Source organism: Colobus angolensis, unplaced genomic scaffold (assembly GCF_000951035.1).
Source record: "Colobus angolensis palliatus isolate OR3802 unplaced genomic scaffold, Cang.pa_1.0 Scaffold154, whole genome shotgun sequence".
Lineage (NCBI taxonomy): Eukaryota > Metazoa > Chordata > Mammalia > Primates > Cercopithecidae > Colobus > Colobus angolensis.
Genome location: NW_012114644.1, coordinates 5230012 through 5242449, shown reverse-complemented (window position 1 = coordinate 5242449; position 12438 = coordinate 5230012). Strand labels below are relative to the sequence as shown.

At 51.2% G+C, this 12438-nt stretch overlaps 2 protein-coding genes across 2 annotated transcripts in view; both read left to right on the top strand.

Moving 5' to 3' along the window:
- Positions 1 to 666, top strand: part of CXCL17 (chemokine (C-X-C motif) ligand 17) — a 21917-nt gene extending 21251 nt beyond the window's left edge. The window contains exon 4 of the mRNA XM_011936544.1: positions 224 to 666. Within this exon, the coding sequence (XP_011791934.1) occupies positions 224 to 321 (98 nt within the window). The 3' untranslated portion in view covers positions 322 to 666. The remainder of the gene's footprint in view (positions 1 to 223) is intronic.
- A 1149-nt stretch (positions 667 to 1815) lies between these two features.
- LIPE (lipase, hormone-sensitive) overlaps positions 1816 to 12438 on the top strand; it is a 39947-nt gene continuing 29324 nt past the window's right edge. The window contains exon 1 of the mRNA XM_011936595.1: positions 1816 to 2941. Coding sequence (XP_011791985.1) covers positions 2041 to 2941 — 901 coding nt within the window. The 5' untranslated portion in view covers positions 1816 to 2040. The remainder of the gene's footprint in view (positions 2942 to 12438) is intronic.

Here is a 12438-nt window from a genome sequence, read left to right as displayed (position 1 = left end):
CAGCCATGGTGGCAGGCACCTGTAATCCCAGCTACTCGGGAGGCTGAGGCAGGAGAATCACTTGAACCCGGGAGGCAGAGGTTGCAATGAGCTGAGATCGTGCCACTGCACTCCATCCAGCCTGGGCGATAGAGCAAGACTCCATCTCCAAAATAAAAAATAAAAAGAAAGAAATGTTAAAAATGTTTTTAACACTAGCCTCTCCCCTTTATTTGCACCCTAGGACACCAAAGGCACCACAGAAAACAAAACAAGCATTCCAGAGCCTGCCAGCAATTTCTCAAACAATGTCAGCTAAGAAGCTTTGTTCTGCCTTTGTAGGAGCTCTGAGCTCCCACTCTTCCTATTAAACATTCTCAGTCAAGAAGACAGTGAGCACATCTACCAGACACTCTTCTTCTCCCACCTCACTCTTCCACTGTACCCACCCCTAAATCATTTCAGTGCTCTCAAAAAGCATGTTTCTCAAGATCATTTTGGTTGTTGCTCTCTCTAGTACCTTCTTCTCTCGTCAGTCTTATCCTGTGCCCTCCCCTTACCCAGGCTTAGGCTTAATTATCTGAAAGATTCCAGGAAAGTGTAGCTTCCTAGCTGGTGTCATTTAACCTAAATACAATCAGGAAAGTAGCAAACAGAAGTCAATAAATATTTTTAAATGTAACAGATCAAAATTGTTTCTTTCAAATGGGGTCTGCCAATTCACATCCAGATGACCCATTTTACTCTATTCACTGCAGACTGAATGCAGATTCTACATATACTTTTCCCCACCAAGACCCTCACTCTGTCTCCATTGGCCTACTTGTTCATCTTTCACTCATTCAACAAATCTTTGTGAGGTAAGAGCTAGGTGGGACAAAAAAAAAAAAAAAGTATACCAATGAACCAGACATGGTCTTACTAAACATAATATAGGTTTAAAAAAAAAAAAAACTTGGCACAGTTTCTTAGCACTTAGGCAGCCTTTGGTATTTATAACTAATATCATCACCATTACCATCATCATTATCAGTTATCGTCATCAGTGGTCACTGTCTTTGAGTTTCCAATCTCTGGAAACTGGAGCCCTGAGTACAGGATCATAGTTCAGGGCTAGAGAGATGATATGGAGTATCTCAAATGTCATTCAGAAGGGCTTCAAGCTATAAAGATGGGAGGACATGACATTAATTTTTAGCATGGGAGTTAAATGATCAGAGTGACAATATAAGGAAATTAAACTGCCAACCTGGCTGCGCGTGGTGGTTCACACCTGTAATCCCAGCACTTTGGGAGACCTGGGGTGGGAGGGTGGCAGGCGGATCACTTAAGGTCAGGAGTTCAAGACCAGCCCAGCCAACATGGCAAAACCCCATCTCTACTAAAAATACAAAAATTAGCCAGGTGTGGCGGTGCGTGCCTGTAGTCCCAGCTACTTGGGAGGCTGAGGCAGGAGAGTCACTTGAGCCCAGGAGGTGGAGGTTTCAGTGAGCCAAAATGGCACCACTGCACTCCAGCCTGGGGAAAAGAGCAAGACTCTGTCTCAATAAATAAATAAATAAATAATCTGGCAACCATTTGTAGGAAGGAACAAAGAAGGAAATAATTATTACAACAACTACAGAGACTGCCCCCTGAATGACGCTTTCCTCAAACATCAGAAGGAGAGAGAAAAAAGGAATACTTATCCAGCATCTGGCTTCTATCATCCCAGATGACACAGAAGCCTAAACTGGGGTGCTTGCCTTATGAGAAGAAACACTTTAACTGAGTGGTAGGTGGGGTGGGGCCCTGGGGCCCTATTTATGACACAAGAGAGCAAGCCCCTCCCTTCTTGTAAGAGAGTGCTGGGCACATAGCCTTCTCCTAGTCCTAATCCTCCCACCAAAGAAAGAGGCACAGAGTTCACTACTTACTGGGGGCCAGCTGTGATCAGCCCACTGCCAGCTGCCTTAAAAAGACCAGTGATGCCAGGATGGAGTGAAACCCAAGGGAACATGCCATCATGAGGAATCAATGAGATATCTGTGAAGAGAGAGGGCTGGGTGGGAGCCCAGAAGGATGAAACCTGGAAGATCAATATCTCCCGTGAGGGAAGTAATAATGGAGCCAGGTTCTAAGTCAGCATCTAGGCCAGACTGGCAACCTGAGCCACACCAGAGGCCTATAACCACGCCAGAGCCAGAAAAGACACCCATAGCCCAGCCAGAATCGAAGACCCAACAGGAACCTGATTCAAGGCAAAGACCCCTCACCCAGCAGGAGACCCCTGCACAACATGATGCTGAATCCCAGAAGGATCCTAGAGCCCAACAAAAATCCGCTTCACAAGAGGAATTTCTTGCCCCACAGAAGCCTGCACCACAGCAATCACCTCACGTCAAAAGGGTGCCCCTCACTCAACAGGAACCAGCCTCCCAGCAGGGATCTGGGCCAGGAAAAGAATTTACAACTCAACAGGAGACAGCATTGAGAGAAAGACATGTAGCCCAGCCAGGGTCTGGGCCGGGAGAGCCACCTCCAGTTCAACAAGAAGCTGAATCAACACCTGCAGCCCAGGCTAAACCTGGAGCCAAAAGGGAGCCATCTGCCCCGACTGAATCTACATCCCAAGAGACACCTGAACAGTCACACCAGCAAACAACTCCAGTCCAGGGAGCCAAATCTAAGCAAGGATCTTTGATAGAGCTGGGATTTCTAACAAAACTGCAGGAACTATCCAAACAGCGATCAGCCCTAGAGTGGAAGGCACTTTCTGAGTGGGTCACAGATTCTGAGTCAGAATCAGAGGTGGGATCATCTTCAGACACAGAGTCTCTAGCCACGATGGGTGGAATGGTGGCCCAGGGAGTGAAGCTACCCTTCAAAAGAAAATCTGGTTATAAAGTGATGTCAGGATATGGTGGGACATCGCCACATAAGAAAACTAGTGCCCAGAATCACAGACACTACCAGGATACAGGTGAGTTTGAACCTGGAGGAATTGAAGCCTCTCAGGGACAGTTATTCATTTACGTAAGAAATACTAAAAACTTATGGTGTATCAGGTTAGCTCTGGTCATCCTTCAACAATCCTGAGATAAAGATCAACATCCCCATTATAAAAAATAAAAAAAAAAAGCTGGGCACAGTGGCTCACGCCTGTAATCCCAGCACTTTGGGAGGCCAAGGCAGGTGGATTGCTTGTGGCCAAGAGTTCAAGATCATCCTAGCCAAGATGGTGAAACACCGTCTCTACTAAAAATACAAAAATTAGCCAGGCATGGTGGCGGGTGCCTGTAATCCCAGCTACTTGGGAGGATGAGGCAGAGAGTTGCTTGAACCCGGGAGGTGGAGGTTGCAATGAGCCGAGATCGCGCCACTGCACTGCAGCCTGGGCGACAGAGTAAGACTCCATCTCAAAAAAAGAAAAAACGAAGTCTCACTCTGTCGCCCAGGCTGGAGTGCAGTGGCATGATCACGGCTCACTGCAGCCTCAAACTCCTGGGCTCAAGCGATCCTCCTACCTCAGCCTCCCGAGTAGCTGGGACTACAGGTGCACCACCATACCCTGCTAATTTTTACATTTTTTTAGAGACATGGGCTCGCTATGTTGCCCAGGCTGGTCTCGAACTCCTGGCCCCAAGCAAGCCTCCCACCTCAGCCTCCCAAAGTGCTGAGATTACAGACATGAGCCACCGAGCAACTGGCCAACATCCTCATTTTATAAATGAGGACACTGAGGCAGAAAAATAAAGAAGTAAGGGTTCTTGCACAGGGCCATGCAGTTAGGAAGTGGCAAAGTCAGGATTTGAAGCCGTGGTCTTCCTCCCCTGGACCAGGCTCCCTCCCTACAGAGGATTTGGGGGAAAATCAAATCCCAGAGTGGGAAGGCACTCTGGGCTAGGGACCAGGAGACCAGGAAAGTGGCCCTCTTGCCAGTATTCATTCATCAATCCACAGAAACTGACCGAGCACCAGCTCTGGGGCAGACACAGGCATAAGTCCCAGCAATACAATGCCAGATGGGACCTTACCCTTCTGGAGTTTCCATGCAGGCTAGGCAGAACATCAGGGCATCAGCAGTCCCTCAGTTTACCAGGTCTGTCCTCTGCTGCCAGGAAGACACCTGCTTCCTGCCAGGTTGCTGCCATAGGGGACTCAGTCCAGGGAGGCGGAATGGCCTTGCGGGTTGTGTTCTCAGCAAGGAGGAGCTGGGAGGAGGTGCAGGAGCCGCCAAGGTCTCAGGCAAGGTCAGGGGCTGACGGCAGGAAAGTTAGGGGAGCAGCATCAGAAGATAACGGCCCAAGGCTCTGGGCTCGCTGCAGGCGCTCTCTCGCCTTCTCCGCCTCTTCCCGGGGCCCAGTGCTGCCCCCTGCCTGCTTCATAGGAGCCCCAGGAAGCTCCGATCTTCCTTCTCTAGGCTCAAAACCCCTGCCATGGAGAAGGGAGGAATGCAAGTTTTATCTATGGAACTGGAGGTTACTTGTTGAAGTCCCCTGACGTGGGGGGAAAAAGCAACGCAGCCCTAATCCTGAAGTTGAGGGCATCTGTGAGGCCCTGGTCCAGAGGGCAGGCAATGGCGGCCCCACCGCCCAGAGGCCAGTCCGTCCTGTCTCTCCCAGAGCTGATAAGAGGATAACGCGTTTCTCAGAGCCGGGGCTGGTGGGTATGCTTTGAGAGGGAAGGAGGAGGGGCAGCAGGCAAAGACAGGGATTGAGGCCTGCTCTCCCCAGTGCTGAGGATGGAAAGCTGTTTCTCCAGGCCTCCAGAACACAGTCTCACGGAATACCCGCTCCACACCGCCACGGCGGGCGAGGCCGCCTCTCAGGCGGTCCAGAAGCAGTTAGCTGTGTGCGTGTGTGCAAGCCTCGAGCCTCCTCCGTTTCCCGCCTTTTCTCAGGCATGCGTCGTTCCCTCTACCTCCGCTCTTGGGCCGGCCCGCGGCGTGAAGCTAGTGCGCAGTCGCCGAGCGTCCTCGCCGCCACCACCACCCACCACCCCCATTCTCGGGAGCATGGACTGGGAGGCGGAGACAGAGGGAGAAAGATCCCCCAGGAAAAGCGCAATAGGAGAACTAGGAGACAGGAGAGGGAAGGCGGGGCTCCCTCCTCCAACGGCTGTCAGGCACAGCCACGCCTCCAGCGCTGGCGCCCCGCCTCGTCTTTGAGTTGGCAGAGGACCTGGCCTGCCCCCACCCCAGGCAGAGGCCCAGAGGCGCCCCACTTTCACCCCTTCAAAAGGTGGGCCGGGCCGCGTTCTAGGGGATCCCTCCCTGGGAAGGTGAGTGGGATGGCGAGACTGAGCCAGCACATGGGAGGCTTCCCAGCACGTAGGAAGATTGGGACTTCCCTGCTGGGGTGCTCCCCGCGGAGCTCCGCACTAGTCCTGCCGGAAGGACGCTTTTCGCCGCCCCCAGGGCTTCCTTTTTGTTGGCCGCGAGCCCTTTAATGCGCGATAGGGGGCGGAGCCAGATCTTAAATTCTGGCGGTTGGGGGCGGAGCACGGCAGCGGAGGGAGACCAGGATTGGCTAGGGAGCAGAGAATAGCAAGTTCAGGATTGGGTAATAGGGGGGCCCGACGGTAGTGTGTAGCGAGGATTGGCCCTCCGGGCAGGGCCTCGCGGCTGGAATTGGCCCCCGCGCAAGGACCGCGGGGAATTGATGGAGTCGGCCGGGGGCATGGAACCCGCCGAGGCCGCTATGGCCCCGGCCTCGAAGAATGCCAAAGAGAGCTCGAGGAGCCGCGGTCGCCGGCGGTGGCGAAAAGGCAAGGCCAAAGGTGAGCGCGCGGAGACCGGCAGCAGCCCAGAAGGAACCTCGTACATCCTGCGGGGGAGTGGGGACAGCGTGGACTGGCCCACTGCCACGAGGAGTGGGGGGGTCCGCGGACTGGCCCATTGCCGCTTGCGGGGAAAACGGGATGATCCACTGTGAGAAGGGGGTGATGTGAGAGCCGAGAGGCCCACCCTGGCACAGGGACTAGCTGACTCCCGGATCGGCTTGGGAGCAGAGTCCGGAATGCGAGCCTCGTGGACCAAGGTTCCCGCTCGGATTCCGTATTCGCCGTGTGACCAAGGGCAACGGCTGCCCTCAGTGTTTTTCCACCTGGGGAATGGTTCAAGCGCCGGTGTTCAGGGCTCCAGCGCTCTTGAGAGGATAAGGGGGAAGGAGGGTAGCAGGTGTTACTCAAACAGGAAGTCTAGGGGTGAGTCAAGGAGAGGTAGGAGGAAGGGGTACCCATAGTGTAGAGTGCAGCGGGGCCAGTAAAGCTCATCGCAGTCCCGGCCTCCCACTCGGCAAGTCCGTCCATCCATCCATCCATTCATTGTCAGCCCACCTGCTTCAGCCGGCTCCACTGTGGCCTAGCCCTGACCCCTACTCTTTCCAGGACAAGTGGCCCTGGCTTGGCTTCAGACCTGCACACCTGCCTCAGGAAAAGGGAAGGCCTGATTTCTCTAGGGTGTCACATTATTTTCAGGTCTCAAAAGGCGGAACAAAGGCTGACAGACCAACAGAAATGCTGCAAGCCTCAGGCAGGGGCAGGTCCTCAGTTACAAGCAGTTATCAATCAGCATGGGGACCTGTGGGAAGTTCCCATGCAGGAAGGAAACTAACACCACCCCTCAGCCCCCGGGACCCCAAACTCATTGCTTCCCCTGCCATAGAACACATCATTAGCCCAGAATAGACCTGGAGTTGGCTCCAGACACACGCAGGCTCAGACAGGCTCAGAGGGCAGACAGACTGAAGCCCAAGGGCACTCGCTGTCACAGCAAGACACTGAGCCTCACACCAGCATAGCATACCCAGAGGCAGTACAGACTGTAGTTAAGAAACGTGGGCGTTGGAGATCTGGTTCCTCAGGCTGGAGGTTTTAATGTGCTGGACAGGAGACTCCCTCTTTCCCTGCCTCAGCTTTCTGAGCTCTAAAATGGGTGTGATGATAGGAGTACCTCCTTTTGTGAGGTTAGAGTGAGTGTAGAGCATTTGGCACAGGCACACAGCAAACCCTCAGGAGAACTGAAGGTTATTGTTACTGTTAGTTCTCACTAGACAGTGAACATCCTAAAAGCAGGGCTGTATCTGCCTTGTTTACCCTGTACTTCCAGAGCTTGGTATGCCAGGCAAATAGGCACTCAAATATTTATTGGATTAATAACTGAAGGAATGTGTGAACTGTAACAGCGATCATAATAATCATGCTTCCCTTGGGGTTGTCATGAGGAGTCAGAATCCAGTTGGGCAGGGCTCCCTGCAAAATGAGCCATTCACAAAGGCTCATTCCTGCAAACTCCAAGATTTGCCTGTCATTATTTTCTGAGGCCCCGCCCTCTTGCCAGGCTTTAGATAAATTAATGAGACCTCACTCCTGCCTCAAGGGCATCTGGGCTGGCTGGAGCAATCCTCGTCATCAGTTTCATCTTGCCAGTAACTGGATGAGGCTAGTGTCCTTATGATCACCCCATTTCCCAGATGACGACACTGGGGCTCTGAGGGACCAAGGCCGCCTAGGCTTCCTTACTTGGCCAGTGAGGGCAAAGAGATGGCTACCCCAGCCTCCTCCAGGCAGGGAGTTTGTGGGCCCACAACTGCTGTGGGCCCAAATTTGATTCTGGGCCCAAGAGGTTCCAGTCACACAGATTCGTTCAGCAGACATTCATTGAACACTGAGCTGTGCCAGGCCTGGGCTCTCGGTAGCAAGAAGAACAGCTTCACAGTTGAGCTGGGGACACAGATATTACTCAAATAAGACTATAATTGTAAACTGTGATAAATACAACAGAGAAAAATACCCTGGGAAGATAGAATTGGGAGGCTTCCCAAGGAGGCAATATTGGACCCAAGGATGGACAGGCGTTACATGTGCAGGGGGCAGGCAGGGGAACAGAGTGGACAGGATGGAGAAAGACCTGAGGCTTGAGGAAACATTGAGTTATAGTGCAGAGGGAGCTCAGCCAGGGCCAGGAGGAAGAGGAAGAGAAAACAGTGCAGGCAGGTTAAGAGAGGAGGATGGTAGCTGGGTACAGTGGCTCACACCTGTAATCCTGGCACTTTGGGAGGCCAAGGTGGGAGGACCCCTTGAATCCAGCAGTTTGAGGCCAGCATGGGCAACATAGCAAGATCCCATCTCTACCAAAAATACAAACATTAGCCAGGCATTGTCGGGTATACCTGTATTCCCAGCTACTTGGGAGGCTGAGGTGGGAGGATCAATTGAGCCCAGGAGGTTGAGGCTGCAGTGAGCTGTGATGGCACCACTGTACTCCAGCCTGGGTAACAATGAGACTTTGTCTCAAAAAGAGAGAGAGAGAGAGAGAGAGAGAGGAGGATGGTACCTGGCTTGGGAAGCCATGTCCAGGATTGGGGACTTTATCCTGAAAGCAAGGGAGAGGGTGTGGAAGGGTTGGAAGTGTGTGAACAGATTCATGTTTTAGAAGGATCCTGTGGCTGCTATGCAGACAACAAATCAAGGAGAACAAAATCAGAACTATATAAAGAGCTGTCACAGTCACCCAGATAATGACGCTACAGCCTGCACCAGGGAGGAGGCAGTGGAGGTGGGGAGAAGGGTCAGGTTCCATAGGCCTTTGGTAGGCAGAGTGGGCAGGAAGGACTAGGGAATGGATTACATGGGAGTTGAAGTGTGGGGAGGTGGCCAGGATGACATCCTGGGTTCCAGCTTAAGCAAATGGGGAGAGGTTTGTTCTCAACACACATGCAGAGACCAAGACACGCACAAGCATGTATATCCGTTTATACATAAACAAATACGCCCACACAAGCTCACAGGCCAAGAGAAACAGAGACACAGATACATTCACAGGCTAAGAAACACACATAGGCCATGACACTTGCCTACAAACATTCATACCTTCAAATGTACCAATGCCAGCGGACACAGGCCAGGACACGCTAGCCATGACACATACCTGCAGAGGTGCATATGTACACGTGAACCCCAGACACCCTCACACCTGACAGAAAGCATATACTTTGAAGCACAGACAGAGGGAGCAGCACACAGAAACAGCAGAGATCAGCAGCGCTGCCCTGGAGCTGCCCCCTGCTGGCCGTGTGACCCCAAGTGATCATGTCACCTTTCTGTACCTCAATTTTGTCACCTGCCAAAAGGGATGATAATGGTCCCTCCCTCATGGGTTGTGGGGCAGGTGACATGAGTCACTTCACATACAACACATAAAGAAATCTCATCACCTCCTTTGAGAATGAAAAAAAAAAAAAAAAACCACAAGAAAAGAAATCCCAGCACTTTGGGAGACCAAGGTAAGAGGATTGCTTGAGCGCAGGAGTTCGAGACCAGTCTAGGCAACATAGCTAGATTTGATCCCTGTTTTTAAATTCTCACACACACACACACACACACACACACAAAGAGACCAGGCACTAGGCACGTAGAGACTGTTGGTGCAATGTTTGCTCTTTTATCCAGCCACTCATTGTCCCCGCCTGCATCTGATTCCAGGCTTCCTGGCTTCAGAAGCCTTTGCTTCCTCCCAGGCCCCAGACCTGACCCTTCCTCCATCCCCCATCTACCCCCACCCCACTTCCTTCCCCACCGCCCTCCTTATTCCTGCTCAGTCCCCAGGAATCGGATTCAGCTGTCCAGAAGATCTTTAGGGCAAAGAAAGGTCCAGTGCCCAGTCAGTGGGACACCCCCCAAAGCCAAATCCCCTCTGCCCTACCTCTGCCCTAGTCTGCACCCACGGCCCCAGTGGGCCTGCCCCTGCCCTAGTGCCCTCTGCCAGGGATTCCTGGCGAGTTTCTGGCAGCCTTAACATCCCTTCCTGCCAGCTCCACCCAGCCTAGCCCTCAGGGAGCGGCCTGGAACAGGACAAAGGGCAGAGCCCTGGAGTCCCTAGTGCCTGGGTCCAGCCCCTTCCCCACTCCTTTGTGCAGTCACTTGTTTTGTTGGAAACGTCACCTCTCCTCATCTTTTTATTTTATTTTATTTTTGAGACGGAGTTTCACTCTTGTTGCTCAGGCTGGAGTGCAATGGGGCTCACCGCAACCTCCGTCTCCCGGGTTCAAGCAATTCTTCTGCCTCAGCCTCCCGAGTAGCTAGGACTACAGGCATGCGCCACCACACCCAGCTAATTTTGTATTTTTAGTAGAGATGGGGTTTCTCCATGTTGGCTAGGATGGTCTCGAACTCCCGACCTCAGGTGATCCACCTGCCTCGGCCTCCCAAAGTGCTGCGATTACAGGCGTGAGCCACCGCGCCCAGCCCCTACTCCTTACCTTAAAAGATCCCTACCAGCATGGATGCTACCACTTTACCAAGGGGTGGCAGTGCACCAGGCACTGCCTAAGGGCTGAATAAAACAGGCAAAAGTCTCTGCCCTCAGGGAACTTACAATCTAGTGAGGAAGACAGAGAGCAAACAATATAAATTCAGGCATGTCTCAGATATTTGGGGTTTGGTTCCTGACCACTTGATAAAGCGAGTCACACAAATTTGTTGGTTGCCCAGTGCATAGAAAAGTTATGTTCACACTATCCTATAGTCCATTAAGTGTACAATAACATATATCTAAAAATACCATGTACATTTTTTTCTTTTTTCTGTAGAGACGGAATCTCACTATGTTGCCCAGGCTGGTCTCGAACTCCTAGCCTCAAGTGAGCCTCCTGCCTTGACCTCCCAAAGTGCCGGGATTACAAGCATGAGCTACCACGGCTGGCCCCGTACTATGCTAATGATCATCTGAGCCTTCAGCAAATCCTCATCTTTTTGCTGGTCGAGGGTCTTGCCCCAGTGGTAGTGGCTGCGGACTCACGAGGGTGGTGGTTGTGGAAAGTGGCTGTGGCAGTTTCTTAAAATAAGGTAACAATGAAGTTTTCTGCTTCAATTAACTCTTTCACAAAACAGTTCTCTGTAGCATGTGATGCTGTTTGATACCATTTTGGCCACAGTAGAACTTTCAAAATTCAGGTCAGGCCAGGCACAGTGGCTCACGCCTATTATCCCAGCACTTTGGGAAGCCGAGGTGGGCAAATCACCCAAGGTCAGGAGTTTGAGACCAGCCTGGCCAACATTGTAAAACCCCATCTCTACTAAAAATTCTAAAATTAGCTGGGCATGGTGGCAGGCGCCTGTGGTCCCAGCTACTTGGGAGGCTGAGGCAGGAGAATCACTCGAACCTGGAAGGCAGAGGTTGCAGTGAGCCGAGATCGCACCATTGCACCCCAGCCTGGGCAACAAGAGCGAAACTTGTCTCAAAAAAAAAAAAAAGGGGGTCAGTCCTGTCAAATCCTGCTGGTGCTTTTTCAACCAAGTCTATGTCATAGTCTAAATCCTTTGTTGCCATTATTCCTGGCTATCAAATGTATTTTTTTTTTTTTTTTTTTTAGATGTGGAGGGTCTCAGTATGTTACCCAGGTTAATCTCCAACTGGTCTCAAGCTATCTTCCTACCTTGGCCTCCCAAAGTGCTGCAAGTACAAGTGTGAGCTACCGCACCCAGCCTACAAAATGTATTTCTATTTTAAAATGTATTTCTATTTTTTATTATTTAATAAGACTTAGAGCTAGGCATGGTGGCACATGCCTATAATCCCAGCTATTCAAGAGGCCAAGGCAGGAGGATCTCTTGAGGCCTAGAGTTCAAAACCAGCTACCTATGCAACGTCACAAGACTCTGTCTCTAAAAACCTGAAAAAAAAAAAAATGAACCGGGCATGGTGGTGCCCATCTGTAGTCCCTGCTACTCAGGAGGCTGCAGTGGGAGGATCACCTGAGCCCAGAAGTTCAAGGCTGCAGTGAGCTATGATCGCACCACTGCACTCCAACCCGGGCGACACAGCAGGAATCCATCTCTAAAACTGAAAATTTTTAAAATAATAATAACAAATAATAAGACTTAAAAGTGGAAATTATTCCTTGGCCGGTGGGCTGCAGAACAGATGATGCAGAACAGATGATGTTAGCAGACAGGAAAACAACATTAATCCACTCGTATGGCTCCACCAGGGCTCTCTGGTGACCACGTGCATTGTCATTGAGAAATATTTTGTTTTTTTCTGTGCAGTCCGTCTCAACAGTGGGCTTGAAATATTCCGTAAACCATGCTATAAACAGACATGCTGTCATCTAGGCTTTGTTCCATTTAAGAGCACAGGCAAAGTACATTTGGCGTAATCCTGAGGGCCCTATGATTTCTGGAATGATAAATAAGCACCGACTTCAACTGAGTCACCAGCTGCATTAGCCCCTAATAAGGGGGTCAGCCTGGCCTTCAAGCTTTGGAGCCAGGCACTGACCTCCCCTCCAGCTATGAAAGTCCTAGATGGCATTTTCTTCCAATACGTGGTGGTTTCATCTACACTGAAAATATGTTGCTTAAGGCAGCCGTCTTCAACAATGATCTTGGCTAGATCTTCTGGATAACTTGCTGCAGCTCTTCCAGCAGCACTTGCCACATCACCTTGCAATTTTTTTTTTTTTTTTTTTTTTTTTT